At 41.2% G+C, this 22,328-nt stretch overlaps 2 protein-coding genes across 2 annotated transcripts; one reads left to right on the top strand and one right to left on the bottom strand.

Moving 5' to 3' along the window:
• Positions 1-986: 986 nt before the first annotated feature.
• On the bottom strand, positions 987-3,779 carry LOC111952967 (mpv17-like protein 2). Its single transcript, XM_023972011.2, has 5 exons — positions 3,342-3,779; positions 2,804-2,965; positions 2,192-2,268; positions 1,906-2,034; positions 987-1,328 (listed from the first exon to the last, which is right to left on the bottom strand). The coding sequence occupies exons 1-5, from the start codon at positions 3,529-3,531 to the stop codon at positions 1,227-1,229; spliced, it is 660 nt and encodes a 219-aa protein (XP_023827779.1). The 5' UTR covers positions 3,532-3,779; the 3' UTR covers positions 987-1,226.
• A 1,618-nt stretch (positions 3,780-5,397) lies between these two features.
• Positions 5,398-21,371, top strand: LOC111952339 (ras-related protein Rab-3A-like). The gene is made up of 5 exons (XM_023970919.3): positions 5,398-5,488; positions 14,883-15,107; positions 16,900-17,018; positions 17,672-17,796; positions 18,257-21,371. Exons 2-5 carry the CDS (start codon positions 14,883-14,885, stop codon positions 18,445-18,447), a joined length of 660 nt encoding a protein of 219 aa, XP_023826687.1. The 5' UTR covers positions 5,398-5,488; the 3' UTR covers positions 18,448-21,371.
• The last annotated feature ends 957 nt before the right edge of the window (positions 21,372-22,328 follow it).

Raw genomic sequence — 22,328 nt, 5'->3', positions numbered from 1 at the left:
AAAATATACTTAAGTATCAAAACTAAAATAATAATTTTCACTTCCTTATATTAAGCAAACCAGTAGCCACAACGTTCTTATATTTTTAATTTACAGATCGCTAGGGGCACATTCCAAAACTCAGACATTTACAAATGAGGCATTTGTGTTTAGTGAGTCCACTAGATCAGAGGCAGTAGGTAAGACCAGGATGTTCTCTGGATAAATGTGTGAATTGGACCATTTTCTGTCCTGCTAAGCATTCAAAATGTAACAAGTACTTTTGCATGTCAGGGAAAATGTATGGAGCAAAAAATAAGATTATTTTCTTTAGGAATGTAGTGAAGGAAAAGTAAAAGTTGTCAAATATAAATAGTATAGTAGAGACCCAAAAACCTCCTTAAGTTGTACTTAAAAGTATTTTTACTCAAGTACTTTGCACTACTGCAAAAATGTCATTAAAAAAAAACCTGTCACATATCCTTTGATCCCTTTCATTTAAAAAAAAATCAGAAGCAGTTGTAATGTATTATTAAGGTACATGTAAGAGTAATCAGGTCAGACAACTACAAACATTTTTTTTTTTAAGTATTACAAAAAAAAAAAAAAAATACATTGAACATGTTAATCACAGCATTTTACAGATGTTTTCCCATCCACCTATGCAACTAGAAGATCATAGATTGTTATGTATTATGAACGGACTGTGCATAATCTATCATTTCCATTCAACACATTTGCCATAACTTACCAACTATGTAAATAAATACATAGCATTCTTCATTTAACTGCTGAATCTGTAAATCCTTTCAAAAGTAATAGAACATGTATTTAACCATCATTGCTTCAAGTTTTAAATTGTTGTGAAAACATCTACATCACTGTGACTAACCATTGAGGTCACTAGAACAATCATCTTACAGTAAAACATTGAATACTGGAGGAATTGATGTCTTTCATTATTCAGATAAACGTATTGGTCCATTTGAAATCCTGAGACAAATATTAGGCAGTCATGAATCACTTTTAAGGCAAGATTGGCATCTTAAACAGYAGGATAACAATATTTGATTATAGTTACTGTGGCTGGAAATAATTAAACCAGAAAAGTTACATGACACATATAACTAATTATACACRCATGAAATTATACACCTTCCAGTGTGCAAGAGACAACTGTTCCAAGAATGAAACATTGATCTTCAACTATTTGGAGTTCAGTATTGAGTTCAGTGCTAGGGCTAAACCTACTCCTCAAACCGTTTAGCTGGAGCGATGGGCCCAACAGCCTCCTGGGTCACCTCTATGACACCACTGTGAAGAACAAGCTCTCCTGGTTGATCATCTTCCTGTCAAAAGACCAATAGAATGGATTAAAAATATATACGCAAAACGTAATAGAATTCTATCGGTGTATTGTCCTTATGCGTTAGTGTATTTGACAGAGAAGTTAATTAAGGGGGCTTTGCCTGACGAGTCAAACTGAATWATTCCGCTGCTCTATTGTTCGCTACATATTTCGCTCTGAGACTGCCATCATTGAAGTCATTTGTAGTGACGTCAAAATGAGGGGGAGGGGGGTTGTACAAAAGAAAGTCATCAGCAATTAGATCATCTCTAACCAATCAGTGTGTCAAAGCCAAAAACACATTTTCGAAATGCTGCTTTACGTGTGTTCTGGCTCTGGTCCAACCCATCGGTTTATGGGACCAATCAGATGGTCTAGAATGGATTWMCATTATAGAAATCGTCTGGGAGGTACTCAGATCTAGACTCATTGCAGAGAAGAAACTACCTTCCGGGTATTCCGTGGGCATGGCATACCGTTTGGCTGGAGGCCCGGAGCAAGGAGTTTGGGTAGCCAGGCAAAAGGGAGTTATGTTTCCCTATTGATTCCAATATCTCTCCGACTACAGTCCAACTTACTCTGTGTTTGAGGTAAGACAGGTAGGTGTCCCAACCCAGGGTTATTGTGTTCACATAAAGGACCCGGTATTGGGGTGAAAGGAAATAGAAGTTGATCAGCTGTGCAGCAGGCCAGACACACCAATCAGCCTACGGTAAGAAACACAGTAACAATTAAAAATATCATAACCTCAGTCAAATCAACCCTCTATTCTCTAGTGTCATCATATATACATCAGCATAACATATAAGATGGTAAAATTGAACAAGGAATACATTCTACATCATACAGGACTGTAGTACTTACCTTATAGAACTCCCAGAACTTGTCTTTGAATTCCAGCGCGCCTTTGGATAGACCGTGTCCCTCCATTACTCCCATGCCTGCAATAAACAAAGGTGAAGGATGGGTGCATTGACTGTATGAAAGTCTGGGATATCTACCAAATGATTAAACAGTATTTAGTCAGTATAAAAATGGAAACACATAGGCTACAGATAACATCCAATCACAATAGTAAGGGTTTGGTACCCATATCAGTTGTTTGTTACCTTAATGCCGTTTGTCATATTCTTGGAAAACTTTGACCCACTCTTTAACATCTAGTATTGACGTACGGTACACAAACCCTTTTACCTCACTAGTGGATTGATGCAATTAAACTGACTCCACACACACTTAAGGTAAACACACACAAGACATTCACATTCAGAACATTTCACCCCCGAGCCCATCCTAATCCTAATCTGAAAAGTCCTATAGATACACAAGACTAGGGAAGGCTGAAGGCCTATTTGTTCTTGCACTAAGACAATCAAATATTGCATATGAGAATGTTATTTGCAGATATTTTAATGCAAAAATAAATTATACCTTGTATAAATGTAAACCAAAAGAGCTTTTGCATTTCATTCTCACCTAAAAAGTACCAAGCTCCAAGGATTGGTGAGCAAACTAGCTGGTCCACTAGGACTTTCTTGCCTACAGTGTGCAAGGCTTTGCCAATGTAGATTTTATCCAGCCATGAATACCAGTAGTGGAGAACAGGTCCCATGGAGCAACCCACTCCAAACATGTGCCCTAGGGAAAATAGAAAATAAACTATTGACAGAAGTACCTCAAATTATTTTGTACATACATCTCTATCAAGGATTGGGTATGATGTCAGCTCTAGTATAAAAATAAATAAACATTGTGCCAAGAGCCCAATGCTATAATGGCACAGGTGGTAGCTGCACTCGGCCTACTGATGCAGCCAAATATATTGGCACCACTTGCATTTCATAATGCAAGGGAGAAGAACGCTGTTTTTTGGGGGTTGAATTGCTATTTTATTTATTTTCAAAACAAATACACGTGTGAACACCAAAAGTTTTCAATTTCAACTTTCTTTATAATAAACAGTGAATGGTGCCAATATATTTGACCGCAACTGTACACAATTGGATATTCTCACCTGTGCGCCTCCAGTCACGAATTGTCTGAGGATTTTTCATTTTCTCCCTGGTTTGCTGTATGATATCTCCCAGAGACAACATAACACCTCCACTGAGGGTGTTTGTTAATATGAGCAATCTTCCTTGTAACAGTGGTTTCAAATAGAATGAAAAACGCACAAGAACATTTTTACCTCGAAGAAATACCATGATTAATATACAGGAGACCAGTCATCTGCAACGCATTAACTAGCTAACTCTGACTCGTGCATGCCTGGCAAATGTTCACCCCACGCTAATCAATATCTACTTTTGAAAGTATCGAAGTCGAACCCATCTGATGTGGCAGTTTAGCTGACACATTAGTTGAGTTAAAATAGTACGTAAAACATAACGTGAATGAGAACTGACTCACTTCCGCATCAGCACATGTAACTTTATACCTCAGTGATGTAACTACCACAGAGTTTCGCTGTGTTCCAGGCAGATTTGAAGTCCTGAAATCACACACTGCCACCGCTACTGCCACCTAGTGTTGACAGTTACATTTGTTGTTTTCAGGCCCTACTGCACTTGCAGCTAGCTAGTGGCCAGCTCAACGATACAATAATATTTTAAATCTGTGAATTAGCTTGACTTACTGTGCACTGAGGTCTATTGAATAACACTCTTTATATAGGTTGGGGTGGGACAGAGTGCCTAAAGTAAAATCATTTTTATATGTAAAACGTGTTTTGAGAGCACATTTGAATGTGTTGTGGTGTTAAATGAAGAATAGCATTATCATGTGGCAAAAAACTATTTTAACTGTCAAAGGCCTTGCTCCGTCTCTCCGACGAGTTTAATACAGACGGCAGATGAGCCAGACTGCTCCTGGACCTCTATGATAGTGGGCATAGAGTGTTCTCCGATATGTCACCATGGGAAGCTACAAATCAACTACTCTATTGGCACCTCTACTGTAGGCTGTGGCAGCCAGGGGCTGTCACCAGTGAGGTAATCAATCATGTCTGAAATGTAACAGGCCCTTTTGGTCTCCGTATGTGATATCTCCTTATGGGATATCGTATTGAAAAATGGGATCACAAGAGAAAATCGAATGAACCTATTCTATTGGGTTCTATTTGACGTGAGCCCTAGTTTAATAGTAAAGGGTAACATTCTGCAATGTAGTAAAGCAAATTAATCCATTACCTACCATCCTTRGGTTTAATCCAATGGTTTAACCACAGGCTGGAAGGGTTTGGGGTCAAACATATCTACAATTCAGCAATTACATTGCCAATTTGTTCCCAGATTGGGTTTGCAAAGCCACAGCTGTCCTTCACTCTGCTCCTCATCCATTCAGAGAGGCAGACACTCTCCCAGTCCCAAATCAAATCCCTGCTATCATTGTTCAGAGGAGTTATGGAATCAGAGATACAGCACCACTRGTTTCTCTCCTCATCACCGCTCAGAATAATTATAAATGTTTTACATTTTAGTAGACACTCTTATCCAGAGGAATTTACAGGAGCAATTAGGGTTAAGTGCCTTGTTCAAGTGCATATACACAGATTTTTCACTTAGTTGGCTCAGGGATTCAAAGCAGCGACCATTCAGTTACTGGCCCAATGCTCTTAACCACTACTCTACCTGCAGCCCTATCCAATCCATAGCCATTACAACACAATAAACAGTGTAGGCTACAATCAATTATTGCAATCTGTGGTAGACTCTACATGATCCAAATACATAATAAGTAATAATAAGTCCAAACCGACATCTAAAGTTATTTACACCAGAGACATCATTATTCAAATAAATTGAAAGAGAGATAACAAAACGATTTCATTATTATCAACTGCTGTTGTTGAAGATCATGGCTATGTAAAGTCATTCGATTGATGATTTCCTGACACTCTTTTGAAATAAATTATAGAGAAGGTCAAGCTAGGAGGATAAATAATAAAWAGGTCTGGGTTTAACGTATCTTGAATATTTTAGGACGTTTCCGTGAACGTGGTCCAGGATTAGTKGCTTGAAATATCAATCAACCCACACCAAAATTGAGGTCCGGCCCACCTCAGTCGTCAACTGTCAGTCAGTCATATAACGTCGGTGTTTCTGCAGGTGCTAGACGCGGTGGTGCATTGGTGTAATAAGAGTCTAAAATAAATATTTAAAGGTAAGGAAATTATGTTATTCTCCGTTAACATTATATCATCATACCTGGTGTAGAGTTACGTGTGTTAAGGATTTCATGTGGAAATAGCTGACAAAATAGAATAAAGGAGGAACTATTTCCTTAATGTGACATAATATGCTTGCTTTAGAGAGAAATGTAACGTTAATTGCAGTAGCATAGAAATATAATATTCCATATTGGTTGCTTACCGTCATGCCGTAATGCATGACACTTCAAGCCTAGAAAATAAAAGCATCCGTAGGACAAGACGACCTGTCGAAATTCCTAAAAAGCCCAGCGGTTACAGTACCATGTCTGGTTCTCGATATTGTATCTGTATCCTTAATTTGTAGTGCGAGAGAATTCTTACATCAAGGAAACAATGTATAATTTACGTGAATTGATATCAAGCATGCCATATGGAAAATCCAATTCGCTGTAGATAGGTAGGACACGGGTCGCTCTGTGCTCAGAAAGGGAACGAACCATGCAGGAACGAACATGGTCGTCTTTGATCGTACAGGCTTAATGGCATTACGATGTTCTTTCTGTAGACTATTTAAATCCTTGATGTCTTCATATAACCACGGCTTTGACAGCACAMAACCTATAGAGAGAATCATAATGCTGTGTGTGTGAATGAGACCACATCAGCAAGCAGCGGTGAGGGCCTCTTTGTCAGTTACCTATTGAATGTTATCTTAGGACAGCTCATTCACCCAAGTCACCGTTGTTGAGCTTTCGGATGATGATGATGATGAAATGTATATATTTTTTCTACATTTTATATGAATTGTCAACATAGGACTGCAGGCTATGTTAAATTTGACAGTTAATAAGAAATACTAATTTTAAAACAGGCTACTTGAGCATTTTGCATGTTAGATTGGGACCATTTGAAATAATCATAAATTGAATGCCAGAAAGTAGATATACTACACTATATGATAAGAAAACTGTCAGCATTTAGGCTACTAGGCCTACTATACAGATTGTATGACAGATATGATGTGGCTGGCCTATTCAATGTTTCAGGAGGGCTATATTATTGCAAATATGATTTATTGAGTCCCATGGCAATATTATATACAGGCATGTCTAAATTGGTGTGAGCATTTCCTTTGTATATACTTTAAATAGATTATACTCCAATGTTATTGCTGGACTCTGTGGGAAAGGCATCCCAGAAAAAGTCTTAAGGAATCTTTAATGTTTTAAGTGGCCGCAATTGCCTGTCCTACAATATCCATTAGATTACATTGCATCCATTTTTGTTTCCTCCCATCCCATGAAAAGAAAAACAACTCCCAGCTCCACTCTTTTAATTGCAGGCTTACATTGTGATTCTGGCAGGTTCATAATATCTTCTGCTCTAAAAAGAGGGAGCGTATGCTATATTTAGCTCCTTTTCTTCTTAGAAAAKGAGAAATGTGATTGGATGGGGGAAAATGCCATCTTAGACAATCTTCTATCAGTATGTTTTGGTACCCTGGTTTGTGTCTCACTATGAATTATCATGTGATTTGATTCAGTCCACTGTCAATTTAAAGTTTATTTCCCTTTTATGCTTAGTTTTCCAATACCCAAGTAATGAAGCATCACTTTTTGTTTCATTAATTCAACTCATCCTTGAAGCAGAATGCAAGGAGTTGGCATGGAAATGTCTGCTGTGTGTGTCTGTTGTGGAGTATAATTTCTTAGTTTGAGCAATATGTTGACTGTAGAGCAGTGGTCCCCAACCTTTTCCATCCCGAGGACCACCATTCGCATTATCTTGGAGATTAAATGTAGAACATTTTTGCAGTGAATGTAACAAATTAAAGGTTTATAATTATGAACAATTTGTAACATGAAAAGTAATGTAAAATTGCTTATAATACCATTAATACTCCCAAATGTTATTCATTTTGGAAGAAAATAAATGTAATCAAAATAAAATAAATCCAAAATAATTTGCAGACCACCTGCAAATTAGGGGGATAGCTACAGTGTGTTACCAATTAGATCAACCAAGCAACTCTTTATAGCTCTTGTAAAATTGGGTCACCTGGGGTATGATACAGGTTTGGAAAATAAATGTTTAATGCCGCTTAAGCACAATGGCTTCTTCTTCAGGCTGCCTAGCTGGGAAAATCAATTAAAGTATCTCACTTCAATAGATTAAGTGTTTTTAGTAGACGGGTTATAAAAATATTATGGACATTCTACAGTCCTAATATTTAAGTCGATTATGTATTGCCTCACATTACATAGGCCTCATATCAGAACCACTTTTTTATATAAACACTACATGACCAAAAGTATGTGTACACCTGCTCGTCGAACATCTCATTCCAAAATCATGGGCATTAATATGCTGCTATAACAGCCTCCACTCATCTAGTGGAAAGYAGTCCCAGAAGTTGGAACATTTCTGAGYGACACTTGCTTCCATTCAGCCACAAGAGCATTAATGAGGTCGGGCACTGATGTTGGGYGATTAAGCTTAGCTYGCAGTAGGCGKTCCAATTCATCCCAAAGGTGTTCGATGGGGTTGATGTCMGGGCTCTGTGCAGGTTAGTCAAGTTCTTACACACGATCTCGACAAAATATTTCTGTATGGACCTCGCTTTGTGCACAGGGCCATTGTCATGCTGAAACAGGAAAGGGCCTTCGCCAAACTATTGCCACAAAGTTGGAAGCACAGAATCGTGTAGCATGTCATTGTGTGCTGTAGCATTAAGATKTCCCTTCATTAGAACTAAGGGGCCTAGCCTGAACCATGAAAAACAGCCCCAGACCATTATTCCTCCTCCACCAAACTTTACAGTTGGCACTATGCATTCGGGCAGGTAGCGTTCTCCTGGCACCTACCAGACCCAGATTTGTCCATTGGACTGCCAGATAGTGAAKTGTGATTCATCACTCCAGAGAACCCGTTTCCACTAATCCAGAGTCCAATGGTGGCGAGTTTTACACCACTCTAGCCGACGCTTGGCATTGCACATGGTGATCTTAGGCTTGTGTGTGGCTGTTCAGCCATGGGAACCCATTTCCTTTGCTTCCAGAGGCAGTTTGGAACTCGGTAGTGAGTGTTGCAACCGATGATAGAGGATTTTTACACGCTAGGTGCTTTATTTTAATGTAAGAAAATAAGTGCTAACAGCCTGTACTTAACGTGACTAACTCACAGAAGTTATTCCCTTATAGTTACCCTGGAATAATGCCCATGTAATGTATAGCGCTGCCCAATTTTCTTTCACTAAAATCTTGTTTTGTTTAGTTTGGGCTAGATTAAGTTGATGTAAACTGCAGCTGCCTTTCTCATTAGCTTGCCTAATCTCAAGGTGTTTGGATCAGGGCCTGTATTCATAAAGAGTCTCAGAGTAAGAGTAATGAATAAGATTACATGGACAAGGAGGACCTGATCATAGATCAGCACACCTACTCTGAGACGGTATATGAATACAGGCCCAGGTCTGACTCTTAGGTTTTCTGGGATCATCCTGGAATAAAACGGGATTAACGAGCTGCCACCGGGAACCTATCCAAAAGACTAATCAATGGTGTTTGACTCAGTGCACCGACACAGTCTAGGCCCGGCTGACATTACACAACTGTTTTTTATTTTTTTTAATCTGTTTATTATTTTCCAATACGAAAAGACAGAGACAACCATTAACATTCATTGTAGTGTTTAATGGAATCCCAAATTTAGAGGACAAAAAACAACTTAACTCGCATATACAAAAATGAACAAATATAATATGGTACATATTATAAGAAGACAGCGTATAGTCATTACAAGCAATGTAGTTCAAACAAAAATAAATATTGAGTGGAGTACAGCACAGAGTAGCCACAGAGCATCATCCCAGTTGTACACATCTGTTGTTATGTTGTCAATCTCTTTAGGCTGATAAGACAAGTGACACAAGTTGATGCCACAGATACTCCTCTTCCCGTCGGACACGGGTCGCTCTGTGTTCTCAAAGACAAGGGAACAAACCATGTAGGAACAAACATGATCGTCTTTGGTCGGACAGCTACTCCTCTTCCTGTCCTCAGTTGGTAGAGGTTGAAAAGTATATGGTTAATGGTGTTGGTTGGAGTTATTTTGAATCTGCATCTCTCATCTAACATATAGTACGATCATCATGATGAATATCATCTTTTTGTGTCCAAGTTGTGTGATTAGTTCTTCTGGCCAGCCAGACTTGTGTCCTTAGAAAGGCATAGGGAGTCTAGGGAGCATTACGTCCTGGCATGACATTGCAAGAAGCATATTTCAGTCAATAGTTGTTTAGAAAGCATTTGTTAATTACATTTAGACTAATTGCTCAATCTCTTGAAAGAGAGGCTTCAATAACGATGATTGGGTTTACACACCTCCAATAAGGCCTTTGTAAGATCGAGAAATTATGGCCTACTGGTAGGTCTAGGCCAATCATCCTGTCATCCAAATCATGTTTCTCAGAAATAAAAGTAAAAACCACATGGCTTGAATGTTGGGGACACTAGTGTTCAGTCTACAAGTCCAAACACAAGCTTGTTTCACTCATAACCAAGGTGTTCAAAGCTAAAAGTGTTCTTTGAGACAAACAAAATGCCCTTGAGCAAGGCACTTAACCTTAATTGCACGTGTAAATCGCTCTGGATATGAGCGTCTGCTAAATGACTCAAATGTAAGCAGACATTGAATTTTACTGATATACTTCAACCAGAACCTGTCAGGGATTACACTTGAACCAGAACCTGTCAGGGATTACATTTAAACCTGTCAGGGATTACATTTGAACCAGAACCTGTCAGGGATTACACTTGAACCAGAACCTGTCAGGGATTACATTTAAACCAGAACCTGTCAGGGATTACATTTAAACCAGAACATGTCAGGGATTACACTTAACCAGAACCTGTCAGGGATTATACTTAAACCAGAACCTGTCGGGGATTACACTTGAACCAGAACCTGTCAGGGATTACATTTCAACCAGAACCTGTCAGGGATTACATTTCAACCAGAACCTGTCAGGGATTACACTTGAACCAGAACCTGTCAGGGATTACACTTGAACCAGAACCTGTCAGGGATTACACTTGAACCAGAACCTGTCAGGGATTAATTGAACCAGAACCTGTCAGGGATTACACTTAAACCAGAATTTGTCAGGGATTACACTTAACCAGAACCTGTCAGGGATTACACTTGAACCAGAACCTGTCAGGGATTACACTTGAACCAGAACCTGTCAGGGATTACATTTCAAACCAGAACCTGTCAGGGATTACACTTGAACCAGAACCTGTCAGGGATTACACTTGAACCAGAACCTGTCAGGGATTACACTTGAACCAGAACCTGTCAGGGATTACATTTCAAACCAGAACCTGTCAGGGGTTACACTTAAACCAGAACCTGGTCAGGGATTACACTTAAACCAGAACCTGTCAGGGATTACACTTAAACCAGAACCTGTCAGGGATTACACTTAAACCAGAACCTGTCAGGGATTACATTTAAACCAGAACCTGTCAGGTTCCGGCCATTTGTGATGTATTATACTGAAGGTTGGATAGTCCATTTTGTCATTTTATTTATCAATACTTATTTAGAATGTATTTTGTGTTGGCAGTATTGATCAGGTTGCATATAAATACCTGGCATGCTTTTGCTATTGACCTTATTTGTGCTTCCTTCTTTTTTCATTACAAGAATCCTGTGTTGAAAAGCTGAATCCGTTTTCCATGAGACCCTTGTTGAATATGAACAGTGCCTCAGTAGATCTTCAAAACAAGAGTATTATTGCCTTTTTGTTTTAATGACATTATGGGGACAGGTGCAATAAGGTTCAAAATGTGCAGTGTGCTCACCCTGATACAGCGAAACAGGGAAGAAGAATGTGCAGGACGTTCTTCTTGTCCTTTGCCTGTTTCTCTGTAACTTGTATCAAATTCAACACATGGCAAGTATGATGAATGCGAAGTCTTTATTAGGTACTTAGATCCAAATCGAGTACTATTACCAGCAGCTCAAGGGTCTTGTGTAAAAAATAGAATCATGACTCATGAAAAATAACATGTTCCATTATTAAAGAGAGCATCCCTGTATTTTCTGTAAACCGATCTGTCGGACCACCTATTATACTGGGCATGTCTTGTTTACACGTTATCCCAGGGAGTTTTAGTGCTCCAATGCAGCAGCCAAGTAGAGATAGCAGTCCAAATATAGACAGAGCCTTAGGGACCTCGACTCCTGATGGGCTGCCCTAAAGATTAGAAGTGACCCCGCCAAAAGTTCTTACAGAGTAACCTTCTGCTCAGATATGACCAATCACAGTCCCACTACTGTTCTACCACAGGGGAAGATGTCCTGAGAGGACGAGTGACCTGTCAGTCAATCCGTCTGCCCCAGTCACATTCATTTGAAGTCATTTTTGTTGCATGTGGCACAGGCTTCTCTATCTTTCTAGAATGCACTGTTGAGAGCTGACTAAATTATAGACAATGGCTCACATCTTTTGAGAGACAGAATGATTGGTATGTAAAACCAGCAACCCATCATTAAATAGGTGTTGTAAGTATCAGGGAGTTCCGAATGTTCCACTTTGTGTAAAAAGCTTTGATACCTGTCAGGTGCCAGAGAATCGTCAGTAAACTATTTCCTCGCCAAGGAATATCTTGTTGTCACATTGAACCGATGCTGGCACAAACTGTATAGGGCCATAAGCAAACAAGAAAATGCTCACCCAGAGGCGGCGCTCCTAGTGGCTAGTGACTTTAATGCAGGAAAACTGAAATCTGTTTCTACCAGTATGTCACCTGTGCAACTAGAGGGGGAAAAACTCTAGATCACCTTCACTCCACACACATAACTCTATCCTCCTGATTCCTGCTTACAAGCAAAAACAGGAGGTACCAGTGACGCGCTCAATACGGAAGTGGTTCGATGAAGCGGAATGACGCTACAGGACTGTTTCGCTAGCACAGACTGGAATATGTTCCGGGATTCATCCAATGGCATTGAGGAGTTTACCACATCAGTCACTGGCTTCATTAATAAATGCATCAACGACATTGTCCCCACAGTAACCTACGTACGTACATGTCCCAACCAGAAGCCATGGATTATAGACAACATCTGCACTGAGCTAAAGGCTAGCGCTGCCGCTTTCAAGGAGCGGGACACTAATCCAGACGCTTATAAGAAATTCCACCACGCCCTCCGACAAACCATCAAACAGGCAAAGGTGGTCAGAGACTTGGCAGTGTGGTGCCAGGACAACAACCTCTCTCTCAACTTCAGCAAGACAAAGGAGCTGATCGTGGACTACAGGAAAAGGAGGGCTGAGCACGCCAGCATCCATATCGACGGGGCTGTTGTGGAGCAGGTCGAGAGGTTCAAGTTCCTCTGTGTACACATCACTAAGGAACTATTATGGTCCACACACATCAACACAATTGTGAAGAGGGCACAACAACACCTCTTTCCCCTCAGTTGGCCGGAAAGATTCGACATGGGCCCTCAGAACCTCAAAAAGTTATACAGCTGCACTATTGAGAGCATCTTGACTGGCTGCATCATCGCTTGGTATGGCAATTGCATGGCGTCCGACCTCAAGGCGCTACAGAGGGTTTTGCGTACTGGCCGGTACATCACTGGGGCCTAGCTCCCTGCCATCCAGGACCTCTATACCAGGCAGTATCAGAGGAAAGTTCTAAAAATTGTCAAAGACTCCAGCCACCCAAGTCATAGACTGTTCTCTCTGCTAACGGACAGCAAGCGGTACTGATGCACCAAGGCTAGAACAAACAAGACCCTGAACAGCTTCTACCCCCAAGCTATAATACTGCTAAATAGTTTGTTAAATAGTTAACTGATAGCTACCCGGAATTGCTGCATTGAGCCTTTTTGCACTAACTCTTTTGACTCATCACATACGCTGCTGTTACTGTTTATTATCTCTCCCTTTTGCTTAGTCCCTTTATCCCTACCTATATGTACATGTCTACCTCAATTACCTCGTACCCCTGCACATCGGCTCGGTACTGGTATGCTGTGTATATAGCCAAGTTATCGTTACTCATTGTGTATTTATTCCTTGTGTTATTATTAGACCATTTTTTTTTCTTCTCTGCATTGTTGGGAAGGCCCCGTAAGTAAGTTAGTTAGTCTACACCTGTTGTTTACGAAGCATGTGAAAAATAACATTTGATTTGATGGGAACTGATGAAATGGTTCTTGATGCAATGCAGTCTTCTTGTGCCTCTGGTTTATCGATGTTCCAGAGTTTAGTTTCTCATCGATTAATACTACTCCAATTGCACTTGGTGATGGATGAGGTTGCTCCCTTTTTTGTACTAGTTGTCAGTGGTGTAAAGTACTTAAGTAAAAATACTTTAAAGTACTACATAAGTAGTTTTTTGGGGTATCTGGACTTTCATTTACTATTTAAATTTGTGACAACTTTTACTTCACTACATCCCTAAAGAAAATTTTGTATTTTTTACTCCATACGTATTCTCTGACACCCAAAAGTACTCGTTACATTTTGAATGCTTAGCAGGACAGTAAAATTGTTAAACTCACGCACCAATCAAGAGATCATCCCTGGTCATCCCTACTGCCTCTTGTCAGGCAGACTCACGAAACAAAAATGCTTAGTTTGTAAAGTGTTGGAGTCTGCCCAGTAAAAAAAATGTGCCGTCTGGTTTGCTTAATATAAGGAATTTTAAATGATTTATACATTTACTTTACTTTAAGAATATTTTAATAATGATATTTACTTTTGATACTTAAGTATATTTAAGACGAAATACTTTTAGACTTTTACTCAAGTAGTATTTTACTGGGTGACTTTCACTTTTACTTGAGTCTTTTTCTATTAATATACCTTTACTTTTACTGAAGTACGACGATTAGGTACTTCTCCCACTAATGCTAGTTGTGTTTGGCAAGGGCTTAAGCAGGCCTTGATGGTGCTAAATCAATTGGGTGGATATTTGGCATTCTGTATCATTTCATCTGTACTTCTAACATGGCCTTCACTGCTTATCCTAGGTTATAACTTTTGAAGTAGGCCTTTTTGATGTGTCAGAGGCCATTTATAGAAACCAAAGAATGGTGGCACCTTCATTGTGGAGAACAGGCTCGTGGTAATGACTGGAGCGGAATCAGTGGAATGGTATCAAATACAAACACATGGTTTCCAAGTGTATGATGCCATTCCATTTGCTACATTCTGGCCATTATTATGAGCCGTTTTCCCCTCAGCAGCCTCCACTGATAGAAACACAATGTAATAATAGTACTGCTCTGTGATCCCCCAAGAATCAGTATGGGAACTGTTAACATGATATTTCCAATTACAAGGGATAATTTCAGTTGTTTGACAAACTCTCTCTACTCTTTCAGATGGCTTCAGCTACAGCTACCTATGGACAGAAGGAGTCCTCAGATCAGAACTTTGACTACATGTTCAAGATCCTCATCATTGGAAACAGCAGCGTGGGCAAGACCAGCTTTCTGTTCCGCTACGCTGACGACTCCTTCACGCCGGCCTTCGTCAGCACGGTGGGTATCGACTTCAAGGTGAAGACAATCTACAGGAACGACAAGAGGATCAAGCTACAGATCTGGGTGAGATTTGGAGATGGCTCCTTTCATATGGTTGATATGTCCGTGTAACAAGACCCCTGCCAAAAACGACACTTTTGGTAACCATTACCAAAACCATGGCAAGGCTCACCTGGTAATTATACCCCTAGGTCAGGGATGGGCAACTCCATTCCTTGAGGGCCTGTTTAGTGTAACACTTTTGCCCCAGCCCCAGCTAACACACCTGACTCCAATAGTCAACTAATCATGATCTTCAGTTTAGAATGCAATTAGTTTAATCAGCTGTGTATCTCTAGGGATGGGGAAAAAGTGTGACACCACTCCGGCCACTGAGGACTGGAGTTGCCCATCACTGCTCTAGGTGTAATAAAAGGCATAGTTCCAGTTCCACAGAGCTTGAATATAGTACATTCCGAGAGGCATGAGGATGAAATGCATCATTGCTATGATCTCTTACTCTACCTTGAGTGGACAAAACATTAGGAACACCTGCTCTTTCCATGACACAGACTGACCAGGTGAATCCAGGTGAAAGCTATGATCCCTTATTGATGTCACGTGTTAAATCCAATGAGTGTGTCAAGACCTGCAATGCTGCTGGGTTTTTCACGCTCAACAGTTTCCCATGTGTATTAAGAATGGTCCGCCACCCAAAGGACATCCAGCCAACCTGACACAAATGTGGGAAGCATTGGAGTCAACATAGGCCAGCATTCCAACATGGGCCAGCACCCCTGTGGAATGCTGGCCTACTCAATATTGGGAAAATGTTCCTAATGTTGTGTGCATTCAGTGTATGTGTTGGAGTACATCATTTTGGGCATGTACAGTACAGTAGAGTTTGCATTTACGTCAACATGAACAGTCTCTACTGTACATCAGACAGTGCTATAGTGGGTTGGTGTGTGTGTCTGTGACGAGGGAAGGCTTGTTCTGTTGTCAGCCTTTCCCAGGCCTTCAGTGAGAAAGGCTGCTGGCCAATCAAAACACAGAGGGCGATGACTGATTGTGCACCCTTTCCCATTACTACACATTCCCCTTGAGTGCAAAACCCTCACCTCCTACATATACACACGCACTGCTCCCCATCCCCTTCCTCACAGTACAGCATACAGTCAGCTCAGCACACACACAAGTGTAGTAAAATTGAAAAAGTTGGTTATGCTGACGTTGCTGGGACCCGTGGTCAATATTGACCCCATTCTGGGTCCGGATCCAGACCGCGATTCGCCTATAGAGTACGGCTGACCTAAAACATAAAAACATTAGTTTCACACAATATACTGTGCATATTTAACCCAGTTTACATATTTACATGTGTATTCCGATTCATTATGCACGCTAGAAATAAACAAAGCAGAAATGTGACTATTTTAACAGATAATGTGCAGCCTAAACCTAACATACAGCCTAACCAACCGAGTTTTGTCATCTGTAATGCGGATAGAGGCTGATGTTGCGCCACAGCTCAGAGAGGTGTAGTATTGGGTATCAGGGAGGCCTAATTCATTCCATGAGCATTCATTAGAGCTTAGGTCGTAACTCAATCTGCCCCTTCTGACGCGCCAACCAAGGAGGGGAATAGAAATTTGGCAAGTCACAGCGGAAATGCGAAAGGGTCTCTAAAAGCTACTGATGTGCAATCATCATCAATTGGCAGCAAAAGTAGTCTGCCGCTAGACTGTTTGATATCACCGGAGGGTTTTAATGTTCTGTCGTTATCGGTGTGCAAGATGATTGGTGTGCATGTCAATTTAACTGTGGTGTTCATTGTAATGCAACCTGTGTGTGTGTGTGCGTGTCATGTTTCTAGGATACGGCAGGGCAGGAGAGGTACAGGACTATCACCACCGCTTACTACCGCGGAGCCATGGGCTTCATCCTCATGTATGACATCACGAATGAGGAGTCCTTTAACGCTGTGCAGGACTGGTAAGTGATTGCGCAGGAATGTGGTCATGTGACCATATGGCAAATTAATAGTAGCCTACAAACAGTGGTGGACAAAAATAGATCAGTATTCCTTGATACAGTACAGGCCTGACTCTAGGAGGTCCAATTGGTTTGTCAACCTTTTCTTCAGAAAGACCAATGGAGTGATAACAGTTTGTTGACCTTTTCTAGATAAAAACAAGTGAACTTGAGCCACATAGATATTTCTAGTTTGTTTAAGATTCATGATTGTAACAGGGACCCTGTTGACACCAAGCGGCATTTTCCACTTCTAATCACTATCCCCAATCCTATGCAAAAACACTATTACTCACAATAATCCAAAATGAACGCATCGCAAGCTGCAGTATTCCAAACTCATTTTGGATAACCCTTGAAAGGTGAATCAGTGCACCAAGTTATCTATGGCTCCACAGTGGACCATATCTCTGTTTCTGTGTGTTTGCTGAAAACAAAAGAAGACCGCATACTGGATCTACGCTCTTAATAGTAGTTTATTAAAAACAATGTTGAGACCCTGAGGTCTTCATCGGGTCTCTTTGCCCCTCACGCACCTGCTCAAAACCACTGGATCAGTGTGTGTGTGTGTGTTATCTTTTCTTATAGTGAACCATTTTGTATGGCTGCCACAGGTCAACCCAGATCAAGACGTACTCTTGGGACAACGCACAGGTCCTGCTGGTGGGAAACAAGTGTGACATGGAGGACGAGAGGGTGGTGGCAGCAGACCGGGGTAGGCAGCTCTCTGAACACTTGGGTGAGTTTACATCACAGAACACCAACTCACAGGTCTCACCACAACTACTTTAGCTATGTATGGATATTACATGAGGTACATTCAATGATACTGGTGATGTTAATGCTGCTACTTATCTGATGATTTGATTATATCGTCTAAGTTGTCAGCTAAACAATAACATGTATAATTTGGTTGCAATCGCTTAGTAGAAGTTGCTTTTATCCAGAGTACATGCCGGAACAGCGGCATAAGCAAACAAACAAAAATAATTGTGCCTAATTGTCTGTTGAACACAGATCTCACCGCTGACACCAAATGTCATACAGGGATGACACAATGGCAATACAAAGTTAGCTTGTTTAGCTTAATCCCAGACATTAGCTTTAGAAGCCAATGGGCAAGATTACATAAAACATGAGGCTAGCTTGATAAACTACCTCCACCACATTATGATCCAAATTCTGACACCATGTTCCAGGGTTCGAGTTCTTTGAGGCCAGTGCCAAGGACAACATCAATGTGAAGCAGACGTTCGAGCGGTTGGTGGACATCATCTGCGAAAAGATGTCTGAGAGCTTGGAYGCCGCCGACCCGGCCATCACAGGGGCCAAACAAGGCCCCCAGCTTACCGAGCAGCCCGCAGCCCCCCAACAGGACTGTGCATGCTAAAGCTTAACACCCCCCACATCAACCCATCCTCAGGTCCCCTCACCCTCACAACCCCCACTCACCCTTCTCCCCCCGAATGAACCTATCACTCCATACGGGTGAAGTTCACTCTGTTTTTCCCATGATCCTCTTGTGCCCTCTGCACCCTTTACTCTGGTTGTCACTAGTTACCACAGACACAAAGTCATAATTATGGCTAAACCTTATTTCTACAATGTAAATTCTTCAAATCTGATTTTTAACCTAACCTTAACCACACTGCTAACCTTATGCTTAACCCTAACCTTAAATTAAGACCAAAAAGCTTTTTTTTTAATCATACATTTTATTAGCCAATTTTGTCTTTGTGGCTGTGGTAACTAAATCAAATAAAATTGTATTTGTCACATGCGCCGAAAACGGGTGAAGACCTTATAGTAAATGCTTACTTACAAGCCCTTAACCAACAATGCAGTAATTTTTTTTTTTTTTAAATAATAAGAAATAAAAGTAACAAATAATTAAAGAGCAGAAGTAAAATAACAATAGCGAGGCTGTATACAGGGGGTACCGGTACAGAGTCAATGTGCGGGGACACCGGTTAGTCGAGGTAATTAAGGTAATATGTACATGTAGGTAGAGTTATTAAAGTGAATATGCATAGATAATAACAGAGAGTAGCAGCAGCGTAACGGGGGGGGGGCAATGCAAATAGTCTGGATAGCCATTTGATTAGATGTTCTGGGGTATTATGGCTTTGGGGTAGAAGCTGTTTAGAAGCCTCTTGGACCTAGACTAGACTTGACACTCCAGTACCGCTTGCTATGCGGTAGCAGAGAGAACAGTCTATGAGTAGGGTGGCTGGAGTCTTTGACAATTTTTAGGGCCTGCCTCTGACACCGCCTGGTATAGAGGTCCTGGATGGTAGGAAGCTTGGCCCCAGTGATGTACTGGGCCGTACGCACTACCCTCTGTAGTGCCTTGCGGTCGCAGGCCGAGCAGTTGCCATACCAGGCAGTGATGCAATCAGTCAGGATGCTCTCAATGGTGCAGCTGTAGAACCTTTTGAGGATCTGAGGACCCATGCCAAATCATTTCAGTCTCCCAAGGGGAATAGGTTTTGTCATGCCCTGTTCACGACTGTCTTGGTATGCTTGGACCATGTTAGTTTGTTGGTGATGTGGACACCAAGGAACTTGAAACTCTCAACCTGCTCCACTACAGCCCCTGAGAATAGGGGTGTGCTCAGTCCTCATTTTCCTGTAGTCCACAATCATCTCCTTTGTCTTGATCACGTTGAGGGAGAGGTTGTTGTCCTGGCACCACACGGCCAGGTCTCTGACCTCCTCCCTATAGGCTGTCTCGTCGTTGTCAGTGATCAGGCCTACCACTGTGGTGTCATCGGCAAACTTAATGATAGTGTTGGAGTTGTGCCTGGCCGTGCAGTCATGAGTGAAAAGGGAGTACAGGAGGGGATTGAGCACGCACCCCTGAGAGGCTCCCGTGTTGAGGATCAGCGTGGCAGATGTGTTGTTACCTACCCTTACCACCTGGGGGCGGTCCATCAGGAAGTCCAGGATCCAGTTGCAGAGGGAGGTGTTTAGTCCCAGGGCCCTTAGCTTAGTGTTGAGCTTTGAGAGCACTGTGGTGTTGAACGCTGAGCTATAGTCAATGAATAGCATTCTCACATAGGTGTTCCTTTTGTCCAGGTGGGAAAGGGCAGTGTGGAGTGCAATAGAGATTGCATCATCTGTGGATCTGTTAGGGCGGTATGCAAATTGGAGTGGGTCTAGGGTTTCTGGGATAATGGTGTTGATGTGAGCCATGACCAGCCTTTCAAAGCACTTCATGGCTACAAACGTGAGCACTACCGGTCGGTTGTCATTTAGGCAGGTTACCTTAGTGTTCTTGGGCACAGGGACTATGGTGGTCTGCTTGAAACATGTTGGTATTACAGACTCCGACAGGGAGAGGTTGAAAATGTCAGTGAAGACACTTGCCAGTTGGTCAGCGCATGCTCTGAGTACATGTCTTTGTAATCCGCCTGGGCCTGCGGCCTTGTGAATGTTAACCTGTTTAAAGGTCTTACTCACATCGGCTGCGGAGAGCGTGATCAGACAGTCGTCCGGAACAGCTGATGCTCTCATGCATGTTTCAGTGTTACTTGCCTCGAAGCGAGCATAGAAGTTATTTAGCTTGTCTGGTAGGCTCATGTCACTGGGCAGCTCTCGGCTGTGCTTCCCTTTGTAGTCTGTAATAGTTTGCAAGCCCTGCCACATCCGATGAGCGTCAGAGCCGGTGTAGTACGATTCGATCTTAGTCCTGTATTGACGCTTTGCCTGATTGATGGTTCGTCGGAGGGCATAGCGGGATTTCTTATAAGCTTCCCGCTCCTTGAAAGCGGCAGCTCAGTGCGGATGTTGCCTGTAATCCATGGCTTCTGGTTGGGGTATGTACGCACAGTCACTGTGGGGACAACGTCATCGATGCACTTATTGATGAAGCCAGTGACTGATGTGGTGTACTCGCACATTTAACATGCTGGTAGAAATTTGGTCAAACGGATTTAAGTTTCACTGCATTAAAATCCCCGTCTACTAGCAGCGCCGCCTCTGGATGAGCGTTTTCCTGTTTGCTTATGACGGTATACAGCTCATTGAGTGCGGTCTTAGTGCCAGCATTTGTCTGTGGTGGTATGTAGACAGCTATGAAAAATTCAGATGAAAACTCTCTAGGTAGATAGTGTGGTCTACAGCTTATCATGAGATACTCTACCTCAGGTGAGCAAAACCTTAAGTCTTCCTTAGATATTGTGCACCAGCTGTTGTTTACAAATATACATAGTTCGCCACCCCTTGTCTTACCAGAGGCTGCTGTTCTATCCTGCCGATACAGTGTAAAACCCGCCAGCTGTATGTTATTTATGTCGTCGTTCAGCCACGACTCGGTGAAACATAAGATATTACCATTTTTAATGTCCCGTTGGTAGTTTAATCTTGCTCGTAGGTCATCGATTTTATTTTCCAATGATTGCATGTTGGCCAATAGAACGGATGACAGTGACAACTAGTAACTCTTTACTCTTCTCCTGACTGTGGTCATGATGGAGTTCTCTATCCAGAGTGTGTCCCAAATCCTTATCATTGTTTATCTTTTTTTCTCTCATATTAATGCTTTTCTGATATCAGCCTTTGTTGGGGACTGATGGGAATGCCATATTAAACTATGTGTTGTCATAAAAAGGTCAATAATTTGGGAAAAATTGTGTTGATATTGAAGCCTAGTACATATATACTGGTCTTTTCCCTCCTCTCTGTGTGAAATATAGGTAAACATATTTAATTTACATCAGTCATTGTTTTTTGTTGTTGTGTGTATTTATTAGAATCCCCAAATAGCTGCTGCTGAGGCAGAGGCTACTCTTCCTGGCCTCCAAAAAGGAAACAACATAGACGTTTTAACACCATTCCTTATTCCAGTCTCGAATTTTTGTCCAATCAGCCTTTATTTTTGTATACTGGTACCTCTTTCTTTTTTAAAGCTTTTCGTACATAAAAAAAACCTGTAAGGGAATAACGAACAAATTATAGATAAGTTTAAAAAACACAGAGACACCTCTTTATTTATTTTTGTTTTAAATGTTTATGTAAATAATGTGCAGTACAAGATATCTATGGTATACATTTAAAAAAATGTATTTTTCTTTTAGTATAAATGAAGATGTATCAAAAATGAAAGATCAATGTTGTATATTTTCTCTGGATCCATTTATTTATTGTTTAATTAATTTCATTGTCACCCCCCTTTAGCCCATTTAGACAGAACTTCTCAGCTCCTACTAGCCCCTCAGATACGTACAAATACACTCACTAATAGCAGTTAAGATGAATGCTAGTTTGCAT

The sequence above is a fragment of the Salvelinus sp. IW2-2015 genome, linkage group LG26 (genome assembly GCF_002910315.2).
Source record: "Salvelinus sp. IW2-2015 linkage group LG26, ASM291031v2, whole genome shotgun sequence".
In the NCBI taxonomy this organism is placed as follows: Eukaryota; Metazoa; Chordata; class Actinopteri; order Salmoniformes; family Salmonidae; genus Salvelinus; species Salvelinus sp. IW2-2015.
The sequence above is the reverse complement of the archived record's forward strand: the minus strand, read 5'-3'. Positions and strand labels throughout refer to the sequence as shown.

Excerpts from the sequence above, each read along its gene's own strand:
- LOC111952967 (XM_023972011.2), bottom strand. The coding sequence starts at position 3,531 with ATGGTATTTCTTCGAGGTAAAAATGTTCTTGTGCGTTTTTCATTCTAT. Across the intron at positions 2,035-2,191 it reads AGTTCTGGGAGTTCTATAAG|GCTGATTGGTGTGTCTGGCC; the intron begins GTAAGTACTACA and ends TTCTTACCGTAG. Across the intron at positions 1,329-1,905 it reads TGTCTTACCTCAAACACAGA|GAAGATGATCAACCAGGAGA; the intron begins GTAAGTTGGACT and ends GTCTTTTGACAG.